At 49.6% G+C, this 12,872-nt stretch overlaps 1 protein-coding gene across 1 annotated transcript; it reads right to left on the reverse strand.

The window, feature by feature from the left end:
- Positions 1–2,203: 2,203 nt before the first annotated feature.
- Positions 2,204–8,554, reverse strand: Zp1 (zona pellucida glycoprotein 1). The gene is made up of 12 exons (XM_031384730.1): positions 8,326–8,554; positions 7,332–7,453; positions 6,653–7,019; positions 6,417–6,560; positions 5,835–6,022; positions 5,572–5,669; positions 4,681–4,808; positions 4,391–4,580; positions 4,148–4,292; positions 2,762–2,843; positions 2,556–2,663; positions 2,204–2,371 (listed from the first exon to the last, which is right to left on the reverse strand). The coding sequence occupies exons 1-12, from the start codon at positions 8,495–8,497 to the stop codon at positions 2,241–2,243; spliced, it is 1,875 nt and encodes a 624-aa protein (XP_031240590.1). The 5' UTR covers positions 8,498–8,554; the 3' UTR covers positions 2,204–2,240.
- Between the last annotated feature and the right edge of the window lie 4,318 nt (positions 8,555–12,872).

Consider the following 12,872-nt stretch of genomic DNA (forward strand, 5'->3'; position numbering starts at 1 on the left):
TGGGATTAAAGGCACGCACCACCACTGCCCTACTTACGATTTGTTTTTAACTTGGACAGGACTCCGGGTGGCTCCTGCTGGGTGGGTAATGCTCTGTTCAAATGGTATGGATGTCAGTCCTAGTCCTGGCTCAGGAGGAAGAGTCGATGGAATCAGCCTTCTAACTCAGCCATGCTGATTCTCCTTCCATGAATATATCCTACACTGGCCTGTGCCTGTGTCTCAATGTCACTAGCTACAGCTGGGAGGCAGCCCAAGAAGGGACGTTTGCTTGTATGGCCAGTATCTGGATCTCCTGTCCTGGTTGGGTCTCCTGCCTTGGTGGTGTGCTGCCTCTTGTAGAAAAAAACAACGGAGGTTTCCCAGTCCTGTGTCTTGGTTGTGGACTTGACCTCATACCCAAACAAAAATGAAAACACTAGGTAAGCAATAGGCTTGGAGTGTGAAGAGAAATTCCAGTCAGCGGCTAACATCCAGAAAGCCCTGGCTGGTGTCACACATGATTCTAGGTATCAACTGATTTAAATTGGTATTTCTATGGGTTGGACATTAGGCTCATTTAACAAGATAAAAGTGACCCAGGAAAGTGCCACCAGGCCCAGGGAGAAGCAGAGGTGCTCCGAGTCAGGTATTGGAATTCATGTTTATCCATAACCTGGACAGATGGAGTAGACCTGGACTAGGGTGTTGGAGAAGGGTGGAGAAGGGGCCTTGTATCAAATCAGGGTTGCTGGTTGCTCTTGTTGGCAGCTAAGCTCTTGTCCTGCCAGAGGCCCAGAGAGGTCTCCAGCTTTTCCAGGCTCTTCTTGTACCCCTTGCTAAACCTGCCTCCCTCCCCACCTACATCAATCAGCAGGATATTCTAGAACATAGCCTGGTCCTGACCTATGGCATGGTGGCCATCTCCCAAGTGGTAGGCAAGATCAAAGCCAGCTTATTGCTACCCTATGCTGCCAGCAGGTTGCAGATGGGTTGGCTTTAGGAGGCTGGGAGTTAGCTGTGTCCATCCTCTGGTGGATTCAGTGGGACTCAGGAGTTAGTAGTTCAGGACTGACGATTCTGTCCATGGGACTTCTGGCTTCCTCTTGTCAGGAAGGCAGCTCTGCAGATGCTCTGAGGACACCCACATCTAGATAGACTCGTGCCAGGTCATTGTCTCCTAACTTCTGCTCTTTGCTGATTGCCTGGTTCTAACCATTTCCTACCTCTGTTTTTGCTGTTATGCCTGAAAGACCACCTTCCCTTGCTTAGCAGCATTCTCCCCCAAACCCTCCCTGGGAAAGAGTAATGCCAGGCTGTGGCATATGTTAAGCACAGAGTTGCTTTGAGGACAGCATTAGATGTCATTTTGTGGATTAGTGGGGCTCAGCTCACATTAAAAAAAAAAAAAGGCTTGCTCTGCAAGTCTGACAACCTGAGTTCCTCATGCCTATTTAAAAGTGGGAGGAGAGAACTGACTCCACAAAGTTGTCCTCTGACCTCCGTATGTACAGTTTAAAAAAAAAAAGGACAAGTTAAAAAGATTAAAATAGTGGTTAAAAATGTAGTATAGGGGCTGGAGAGATGACTTGGTGGTTGAGAACACTGACGGCTCTTCTAGAGGTCTAGAGTTCAATTCCCAGCAACAACATGGTGGCTCATCATGGGATCTATAATGGGATCTGATGCCCTCTTCTGGTGTGTCTGAAAACAGCTACAGTGTACTACTATTTTTCAAAGATAATAAATCTTTGAAAAAAAGAAAAATGTAGTATTGGAAATATGTAAGCCGGTTCTCAGTCCTTGGTTCTAATCACGTATCCTGTACTGAGGGTATGCTCATGTACGCATGCTCTATGAGTATACACTTGGCACAAGTTTGTACACACCCGTGGCACTGCATCTCACTGTTACGAGTGACAGGAGCATCTAACCTCTGTTGTAATTTTACAGCGACACTTCCATAAAGGTGGAAAGCTGTTGACGGGATTGTTCTGGGTAACATGGCTGTGTAGTAGGGGTCATGATTATGAAAGGACGCTACGGACTCCAAAGAACAAGTTTCTCATGTGGCTTCGCTCCTGTGCTCCCAGCACTCTGAGGCAGGAGAATCACTGAGTTCAAAATCAGTCTTAGCTATAGAGTAAAGACCCTGTTCCCCGTCAAACACCCACACCCTGGAAAAGACACACATCAGGTTTTGTAAATAACTCTCCACATCGGCTTTCAGTAGTTTTCAAACAATGGTTTATTGAGTCTGTTTAATGTCTGATGCTCTCCCAGAGCTTCTGGGCCCAGGCCCAGATCAGACCCACAAAGATTCCAGCCCCCAGGGCTAGTGTGATGGCCAGCAGCAGGAGGAGCATTCTTGAACTGGAGTTCCTGCTGGAACCTGTCAGAGAAGGGGGAGGGAGGGTCGCTTGGAGCTGTCTGTCTGCAGATAAGGGACTGGGCTATTTTTACTTCGTTCCTCATTTAGTGGAGTTACACCACCCCTTTACCAGAGCTCCCCTGTTTCATCAGCATTTTTTTACAGAGAGGGCCATGATCCTTAGGGGGACCCCCAACCCTGGTACCTGAGGGCTCCAGTTTAGCAGCATCCTCAAAGCCCACTGCTCCTGGAGAACTCACAATGTTCAGGGCCTGGATAGTGCTGTTGTGGTGACCAGAGGACCGTCGACGCCCTGCCCAGGAGAAAAGCTGTCTGGCCTGCAACCCCTAGTGGCCTGAGAGCCAGCTATTGGTGTAAGGATGCATCAAAAGACAAATACCCCAGACTCACTTGCTATCCCAGAGTCACATGTAGTAGAGCATGTCTTGGACCCCACAGGGTGGCAGGCAGAGGCACTACAGAAGAAATAGACCTGGTAGAAAGAAACACAGTCAAGGGGTGGCCTAGGTTTGTGCAGCTGTTGCTGGCAGCACAGAGGCAGGGTTGAAAGATTCAGGCGCAGGGCTGTGTTAGTTCAGGAAGAGAGATGGGTGAGCAGAGACTACGACCACAGCTGCCCTGCACTGGTGGGAATGGAAATTGTGGTATTCTCAATTTGGAGTTCAGACTTTCTGCTTCCTGAGTGCCCAAACCTGCAGAAGAAGACACTCCCTCCAGGCAGGAACTGTGGCATTCAAGAGAGCTACAGTCCTCTGTCCTGTTTACCTTCTGCCCCCTGGAGCAGAACCATCGGACAGCAGCTAATGGAGAAGAGGGGAGGTTTGGCCACAGTGCCAGGCAACAGATGTCTGTGGTCCTCTCTTCACCCCTGCAGACAATACCTGGAGGCAAAGAAGAGGACAAGACTCCACTACTTCCAGAAACAGCTCAGGGGAGGGGACCAGAGGCAGCATCAGCAGACCTCTTGACTTGGGAGGCAGCACAAGCAAGGTGGGAGTGATGCCACCCTCGGTGTCGCCTACCAGTAGGACCGGCCACACCTGATTAGTTAAGGGCAGGGATTTAAACACGAGAGGTTTGTGAACATTGGGTGATTGATATGACATGTTGTACTATCGATCACCGGTTGGACCATAGCAGTGTGTTTCCTATGGTGCTGTGTGTATGTCATACAGAAAAGCTAAAGAGGTTTAAAGACCCTAAATACATCCATTTTTATCTTCCGGAGAAGCTGCTATGCTAAAAACCAAAGCAGAAGAACAAGGGACACATTATCGTTTCTAGAATCAGATGTGAGACCACACAAGAACACCACAGCTGGTGCTGAGATTCAGGTTGATCGTAGCCACACTCAGTGTTTTCTTCTAACTTTTAGTTGTTTTGCATCTGTATGTGTGTACAGGGGAATGTGCATGCCACAGCACAGCACACATGTGAGGGTCAGAGACAAATCCTGGGAGCCAGTTCTCTCTGTCCACAATGTGGCTATGACTAGAAATTGAACTTAGGTCAGTAGGCTCGGCATCAATTTCTTTTGCCTTCTGAGCCATCTCGTCAGCTACCTCTCTCCCTTCTCTCCCAAATTGTGTATGGTCATGGTTCTGAAGACCTTTCCTCCTACCCGGAGCTGTTGTCCACAACACTTGATAACAGCCAGTCCACAAGCTGGGATCTTAGTGTTAGCTTGTAGGGTACAGGGAGGAGGATGTGGTGATCCGCTAATGACCACTCAGCAGATGGCATGGGATGTGAGGAACAAAAAAAGGTCTTCCTAACCTGTCCCCTAAGGGCATTTTGGGAGCTGGAGTCAAGGAGAGTGAAGGTGGCGATGGTGAAGCGCCGATAGTGGGACCAGAAGGACAGTGCCTCCTTGTCTGCGGCCACCAGTTGTGTTCTGTAGTTGTCACCCTTGAAAGGACACCTGGATTGAAGAGAAGTCCAAAAACCTCTTTAAGGAGGTGTGGCAGGCAGGAAATCCCCCCCTCCCTGGGGTACAGCTTAGTCATCGCTATCACTCACCCATCTGACAGAATGGGCCACTGGGGCTGCTCAAAGGGGTTGGTGGTAGGCGTGGCCCAGCACTGGTGTAGCACCAGAACCAGACTGGGATCAGTTCTCTGCAGGAGTCGGACCTCTACATAGACTGGTTCCTGGAGCAGTCTCACAAGGGGATAGTCACTCCCCTGATAGTAGGAGCTGAAAGTCTTATCTGCAGGGAGAGGGGCTTGTGAGCCTAGGACAGACCGTGTATGAAGGCATCAGAGGCAGGAAGGGAAAGTAGCAGGTGGGGTGAGGTTGGGGGACTGTACCCGTGGCAATCCTCAGCTCCAGCCTCAGGGGTCCAGACTGAATCACAGGGGAAGGTGGTTGGGGTGAGAAGATAGATGCCTGGATGGGCAGGAAATCGCTAGCATTGAAGATACAGCGAACATGAAGCCTAAAAGTCCAAGCACAAGAGGTTGGGGGAGACCATAAGTCAGCAATCACCAACATCCCAACAGTGGATGCAATAGACAGCTTCCTCCACAGGGTGCAGAGGCCCTTGGACATCACTGTTCACCCTTTCTGTTCTTCTGCCCACCTAGTCTGCCCAGGACAGCTTGAACTGGCTAAGCCAGGCCCTACTCCAGGTGCCAGGTACCACAGCATCAAGACAATGTTGAGGTCTCTGAGGTGTGGAGTCACGAGCAAGCCTTCAATGCCTAAGCCTCGCTTATCCTCTTAGCCCTATTGAGAGGCTCTAAGTGAGCACTGTGGAGGCCACGGGACTGTGTCTTGGGGCTTTGCTTGTCCTTGCAACTAGCCTACCAGTGTCTCCCTTAGTAGCCTGAGTGCCATGAGGTCACTGATCCACGCCTCCAGGGTCCCATGTCCACTGCCCACTGATGGTGCACTATTCAGCTGTAGTAACCACACCAGGTGTGAAGGCCTCGCTCTGTCGTCTCGTGTTCCTTTAGTCTAATCCTGACAGACTCCAGCTTGTCTCCCCCTGTACTTCTCTGATCCCCCTCCCCCAAAGTCCTTGGTGCCGTGCTGAAACTGGCTGCCTCAAGCACATAAGTCCAAAAGCTTAAAGCATGCTACAAGAATTGTGTCCCCACCTCTGGGCCCTAAGTACTTTGTGCTAAAGCAAAAGACATTTGGACCCCGATGCTAGTCTCACACTCTACACCCAGGCCTGTAACCCAGCTACTACTTACCGGAGGACACTGTCCCGAGTGATGGAACCCTGCAGCCCCTCTTGGACATCCATGTCAGACACGATCTGGTTCTCATAGATGAGCTGCTCACCGACCACCTGAGGAGGAGGTAGTGGATGAGGCTCCCTAGGAGTGGGACTCACTTCCAGCATGCATCTCACCCCTACTTGAACCATGAGGATACCACAGCGGATAAAGGGGTAGCTGGTTGGTGATGCCCCTTAAGAGGTGGTGCTCATCCCCAGCCTAAGTTCCGTTCCTACCTGGATTGCCGTTCCACAGAGGGTGAGAGGGACATGGAAGACCACGAAAGCACTTGTCTTCTGGGTAGGGGGGCATCCGTTGGGGGCATAGGCCAGGTGGACATTGTCCAGCATGACCCCATGTGTCAAGGCCATTTCTTGCGACATGACCAAGGTAAAGTAGCCACTTTTGAAACACTGGAGAGTGACTAGGACAAAGGCAGATCCAAGAGGTAGATCAGGACTTTGGGATTCAGTCTCTCTCCAGCTCAGGGACAGGGGATGGGCGCTGGGGGTGGTGGTGACAATATTTAGCCACTAATCAGGAGTCAAGGGATCTAGACATTGCTCTTCCCACTGTTGGCCTATGCAAATACCCTAAGAGCTGATAGAACAGACGGTTGACGAATGCTACAGAGCAAGGTCAGATCTGTAAGGGACCTAACAGTCCCCTGGGGCAGGTGCTCTTCCTGTCTGAGGGTGGTTGCATCTACTTGGGAGCTGAGTTCTCTCAGACTGCATACAAGGCACTTCAGCTAGATGGAAGAGAGATTTCCCTGCCATGCCAGGCTACAGGAGCATGCTTGGAATGAGAGGTTGTACCTGTGTTGCCATAGTAACAGGGCTCTTCTTTGGTATTGTCATAGCAGCAGCCAGCCTGCTGGCAGGCTTCCTTGGAACTACCTTTTACCATGCATGGGATGTGCCCAGAGGCTACCCGACATCGCTCTTGGGGCAGATGGGTACCTAGGATTGGTGATAGAGCAGTGAGAAAAGAACTGCTTAGAGCCCAAAGGTCCCAAGATGCAGACATGTGTACACAGAGAAGGCCCCCATACCTACAGAATCCATCTCAGTTAGTTCCCAGGGCTCCAGCGTGCCCCACTGGGGATGAGGCACAGTGGGTCCAGCAAGTCCAGGTCCTGGGGATGGTGTGGCAGGAGTCGGATGGGTGAAGCTGCTATGCTCTGGGTACAACGTAGTGAGACCAGAGTAGCCAGACCCAGCCAAGGTGTGGTTAGTGATGGGGTGAAGGGCAAAAGTATGAGGTGTAAAAGGCTCAGGTGTGGTGGGTGGAGCCAGGTAGGGGTCCCGAGTCACGATGCGGTCTGGTTTGGGACAGATCAGAGTGACATCTTGTGCTGTATCCACACGGCCATTGGGTAGGACGGCTTGTATGAACACCCTCAGGTGGAACTGCCCATCCTGCAGGTGAGAGGGCCACAGAGAGCAGCTGAGTGTGGCCACCTGCCACTTCAGGTGAGCATGAGGGCTGGGCTGGAGGCCAGAGCCTGGCTGTGGACCGACACCCAGCCCTGGAGTGATTGCCACCCAGGATGGCTGGTGTTAATGGAAACTGTGCAGCCTTGGTAGAGAGGGAACTGATTTGTGGCATTTATCTCAGAATCTAAGCTGTCACCTCCCCACTCCCCACCCCTCACAGGCTCTATTCTTCTCGGGTCATGAGGGGCTGTTAGGACAAGCTCCCTCTGTCCTCACATGTGTGACTCTCCTTACCTTCTCCAGCACGTGGCAGCCTTTGTAATCAGCTGAGAATACTGCAGGCTCCTGGGCCTCACTGGTCACCCAGTGGTAGCAGATAGAGCAGTTATTCACCTCAAACCGGTTCCCAAATTCATCTGGGGAGGGGGAGGAGTTTGGGGAGAGAGCCTCAGGTGCTGGAGGGCAAGAGGCTGCTGGGAACCTTTCTGAAAAGCTCTCGAGGCAGGCTTGTTCAAGGACCTAGTTTCGCTGTGTGGCCTTAGACAAGTGTTTCTCCCTTTCTGGTTTTGATTTCCACTTCTGACATTGGCTCTTTGTAGCTGGGATGAAGGAGTGTTCCCAGGATGTCAGACACAGACGAACACCTTATTGTCTAAGTTTAATTAGCCTTGTACCTTGGCTGAGGCCTCTGGGAGTCCCGAGGAGCCAGAACTCTCTCAGGCACATACAAATAGGAGTGAAAGGAGGGCAGAGTGAAAGAAGGAAGCTTACTTGTCATCTCAACTGGCTCCTTCCCTCATTTGGGAACACCTGCTAAATGCTCACTTTCGCTGTTACCTCAGAACAGCAAGCACCAACCTCCCACCCCACCCCCACCCCTTGCCTGCCCTCACCCTTCCTTTCCTGTGCCCAGGGCAAGTGTGTTGCGGGGAGAGGGTCATCTTTCCCACCTTACAGATGCTACTCTGAAAGTGAAGTTCAAATCGTCACACAGACCCCCCCCCACACCCATTCTCTTCATTAAATCACACACCCAAGGGCATTTTGTGGGCCGGAAGCTTGCAGTTGGAAGCTCAGAGCCCAGCATTTGTGTGTCAGGGTGATTGTGACAGGTGAGTGTTGTGTTCCTCTGTGGTGATGGGCAAGAGGCTGGCTCTTGCAGTTCTCTGAATGGCTGGCCTCCACTCTTCCAGCTCTACTCCCCTGAAGAGGTCTAGCTCCCTCCTTGCAGCAGGCTGGGCTTGGGACTGGGCATGGGAAATTGGGAAGGGCATCCGCCAGCACTCACCCAGCACCTTGAATTGGATAGTCTGGTTTGGCCTGGGGAACACCAGCAGCTGCATGCCCCGTACCCCACAGTCATAGCTGTATTCAAAGCCAGGCTTGAGAGGCAGACGCTGACCCAATCTCAGGGGAGCTGCCACCAGCAGAAGTAGGACCACAAAACAACCCCAGGCCATGATGGAGGCTCCTGTCTGTCACCACACACACCCGCAACAGCCCCTAGGAGTTCCCCATCAGCCAGGTAGAGGCCAGACCTTTATATGGATCAGGCAGGAAGTGGTAGCCTCTGGGGGCAAAGGGGATCCACCTGGGGGAGCAGCTGCCTTAGCCTACAAGGGGTTATGGTGAAACTCCGTCCCCTGAAGCAGGGGAAGGCAAGTTCCATCCTGGGTCTATCAAGGATCTTCACAAAGCTGCCCTTGAGCCCTCACCAATTTTCTGTGGCAGCTGGGACTACCCAGGGATTTCTAGCAAAGAAGCTGCAGGCAAGCTATAGGACAGCAGTCATATTCCTGAATGCTGCAGTCCACTGGACTGGGTGCTTCCCGGATCTGACATGGGTGTGGGAGCTTCCTGCCCAGGCACCCTTCCAGGGTCTCCTTTTGCCCGTCAGGACCCTAGGAAATGAATGCAAGGTTACTTCCTGCCTCCATTCAAGCCCAGTTCCTTGGCAGAGCTGGCAAGATGCAGGGTGGTGGGTGGTGAGCAATTAGAGACTGGTGGTAGTTCCCTCTCAGTGTTCTTGGAGTTAATCCTTGGCTATCACATCCTCTGCTTGAAAATGCAAGATAGCAGATGCACGAATGTCTGAAATATTCTGAGTATCAATATGACAGTAAAAGTGAAATCTGTTCTTGACCTTGTGATGAGTCACACATCACACACATGATGCAGCACAAATCAAAAACCAGTTTCTGGGTCCACGTGGTGGTACATGACTGTAATCCCAGCACATGCGGGGCTGAGGCATGAGGATTATGAGTTTGAAGACAGCCTGGACTACAGAGGGAGGCGCGGTCTCAGAAACAAAAGTAACTTGGGAGGCAGAGGCAGGCGGATTTCTGAGTTCGAGGCCAGCCTGGTCTACACAGTGAGTTCCAGGACAGCTAGGGCTACACAGAGAAACCCTGTCTCTAAAAACAAACAAAACAAAACAAAACAAAACAAAAAACCCCCAAAGTAAACAAGACCACAACTACCAAGAATACCTGCAGGCTGTCATAAAATGTGTATGGAACATAAGTGAAACTTCTATTTAGTCTCGGGTGCCATTCCCAGAGGAATGCAAACATTCCAAAAGAAAGAAAACACACACACACACACACACACACACACACACACACACACACAGAGAGAGAGAGAGAGAGAGAGAGAGAGAGAGAGAGAGAGAGAGGCTCAATTGGTGAGAGTGCTTGCAAGATGATCTGAGTTCAAATCCCAAGGACCCATGTAAAAAGCTAGGTGTTTGTTGTAACCCCATCACTCTTGGGATCAGAGATAAAAGGATTACTGGGACTTTCTGGCTGCTAGCCTAGATCCAGATTCACTGAGAGATTCCTTTCCAAGGGAATAAAGTGCAGTAATGAACAGGTATGCTGGTTCATTTTTTGCCAACTTGACATAAGTTAGAGTCATCCAGAAGAAGAAACCTCAATTGAAAAGATGCCCTCATCAGATTGACCTGTAGGGGAATTTTCTTGATTGGTGATTGACACAGGAGGGTCTAGGCCACTGTGGGTGGTGCTACCCCTGAGCAGGAGGTCCTGGCTTATACAAAAAAAGTAAGTTGAGCGAACCACGAGGAACAAACCAGTGAGCAGCGTTCCTCCATGGTTCCCTCCTGTCCTGACTTCCCCCGGTGATGCACTATTTGTTACCTGTAAGTATAAAAAGAAATAAACCTTTTCTTCCCCAGTTTGCTTTTGGTCATGCTGTTTACCACAGTATCAGGCAACAAACTAAGACATCGGGGCACCCGACATCCTGCTCTGGCCTCTACTCGTGCATGAGTGTTCACCGAACATACATGCACACACAAATACAAAACGCCTTTAGTCCCAAGCATTTTTGATAAGCAGTGCTTAAGCATAATAAAGTAATATAAAATAACAATAGATAATGGAATAAACGTGGCATCCTAGATAAATACTGGGAAAGCTTAGGAGATGTATCTACTAGGTTTATTGACAGCAAAACATGTTTGGACCTATTAGAAGGCATTAGCTATGGGGAAAGTGGTGAGGGTTACCAATCACCTAATGTCATCTTGGTTTTCTGTTCAACAATTGCAATAGATAACATTTATGAACACACAAGAATGGACAGGTGGGTACCCAAGCCTGTGCCAGCTCCTCACTTTCCCCCATCCTCTGAGGGATGCTATATCATCCTCCTTTCAGGGTACTAGTTCTCCCAGAGCCCAGCAGAGTCTGAGCTCAGCGAAGCTTGGTAACATGGGTCATTAGTGTTTGTGATTCCCTTGCACTGCAGAGAGCATGTATAGTTACATGTTGACTGCAATATAGCTGCCATGGCTTCCCACTTGTGACCTGGCTGTGCCATTTTTCCCCCAAGCCTCAGGCTTCTCCTTTGAGAACTGAAGTTGAAAAGTTGTGCTTATCTGGCAGGGTGAGCAAGAAGATCCGATAATGAGTGTGTTGAATTGTATGTGACAATGACCTAGTGTGTGACTTAATTCATGGCACTGATGGCTGTTTGAGCAGAGTAAGGAGAGGTAGCCACCTGGAGTAGGATGGAGTGGGATGGAGCTCCTGAAAGTATTTCTGAAGGAGAGTTGTCTTCAAGAACAGGGTCTTAGACAGGTGAGATGGCTCTGCGGTTAAGAGCACTCAATACTCTTGCAGAAGACCTGGGTTTAGTTCCCAGGACTGACATGGTTCACAGCCATCTAAAACTCCAATTCCAGTGGATCCAAAAATCTCTTCTGATCTCCATGAGTATCAAGCATGCTTGTAGTACACATACATAGATGCAGGCAAAACACTCATACAATTAAATAGATAAATAAATAAATAAATTGTTTTAAGGATAAAGAAACATTCCAAGTTAAAAAAGAAGAGTGGGAGCTTAGTGCAGGAGAGGCAGCTCAGTTGAGTGCTTGGTTAGCATGCATTAGCCCTGGATTCAGTCCCCACACCACAGACACCGGAGGTGGTGGCTGTAACCTCAACACTCTTCTGAAGTTAAAGGCAGGAGGATCAGGATTCCAAGGTCAAGGTCAATTTCAAGGATTGTAATATAGCAAGTCTGAGGCCAGCCTGGGTTATGTAAGACTCCGTGTCAAACAACAACAACCGAGCAATAACAACAACTAAACAAATCACACAACACAACACAACAACACAACAATACAGCTTAGGGGCTTGGTAGAGAAGGGTGGAGATTGGGAAAAAATGAAGAGGAAAAGCTGCCAGAACATGGGCTCTTCTGCAGGAGTGATGCCTTATTTTACTGATGTGGTGCTAAACAAGCACTCTGTCACTGAGCCACATCCCCAGTCTTAAACTGGCCACTTAAAAATGATCTCAGTCAGCTAGGCAGTCATGGCACAGGCCTTTAACCCTATGAGTTCCAGGACAGCCAGGGCTACAGAGAGAAACCTGTCCAAAAAAAGAAAAACAAGCAAATAACTTAAAGCTTTTCAAGCTCACAGAAAAGAACTGGCTCGCATTTGTTCTAGCCTCTCCTCTCTCGGAGTATCTGTGTGCGTGTATATTTGTGTGTATACACCACATCTTCTTCTGTGCTATTTGAGTTGTGCAAATGGATTCTTCTTTACCTCTTGTCCTGTACATTAATTATGTTGGTAAGTTGTTCACTGAGAAACTGGCTCTGGAAAGTGGGGGTTGCCTCCTCCTCCCATTTCAGACCCAAACATGTTTATGTCGTGTCCTCCAAAATTCCCTGACCTGGGTTAGGCTGGTCTTCCAACTCTAACAAGGAGAAAGGAAAACATCAAACGGTCCAGGAATAAAAACAGTGCATCCTGATGACTAACTAGGCCATAAATTATTTCCAGCTGAGGCTACCACTTCTTATCCCACAATATAAAAATGCCTGCCATGAGAGAGAATGTGGGTACTGATGCACACAGAGAGGTAGGCTCTAATGTGACTGACTGTTCAGAAGGACTCCCCACTTGGTTTCTGCTGGATGTCTGTACGTGCTGGCTTTGATGGTAGGTATTGGTTGCTCTGTGATCCTTTCTTTGGAAGTTTCAACCAAGTGAGGCTTCTGTGTTCTTCCTGGGACTCCTTCAACTGGGAACTCTGGCTGCCTGCCTCAGTGGGGTTTCCCCGTCATTTCCTGCTGGAAGATGATGGTACCGGTGATGTTACTGTTCTTGTTCTCATTTGGGCTACTCCGGTCATCTCTGCTGGATGCTCTGAGTCCCCAGTTTGGTGGTGTTTTGCTATCGGTCTGCTGCTGCTGCTGATCTGCTCCTCATTCTTTTACTGCTGTTTATTCTTTTACTTTTGCTGTATACTTAAATTCATTTGTTCAAAACCAAGAGCACAACTATCTCAGATC

The sequence above is a fragment of the Mastomys coucha genome, unplaced genomic scaffold (genome assembly GCF_008632895.1).
Source record: "Mastomys coucha isolate ucsf_1 unplaced genomic scaffold, UCSF_Mcou_1 pScaffold21, whole genome shotgun sequence".
NCBI lineage: Eukaryota > Metazoa > Chordata > Mammalia > Rodentia > Muridae > Mastomys > Mastomys coucha.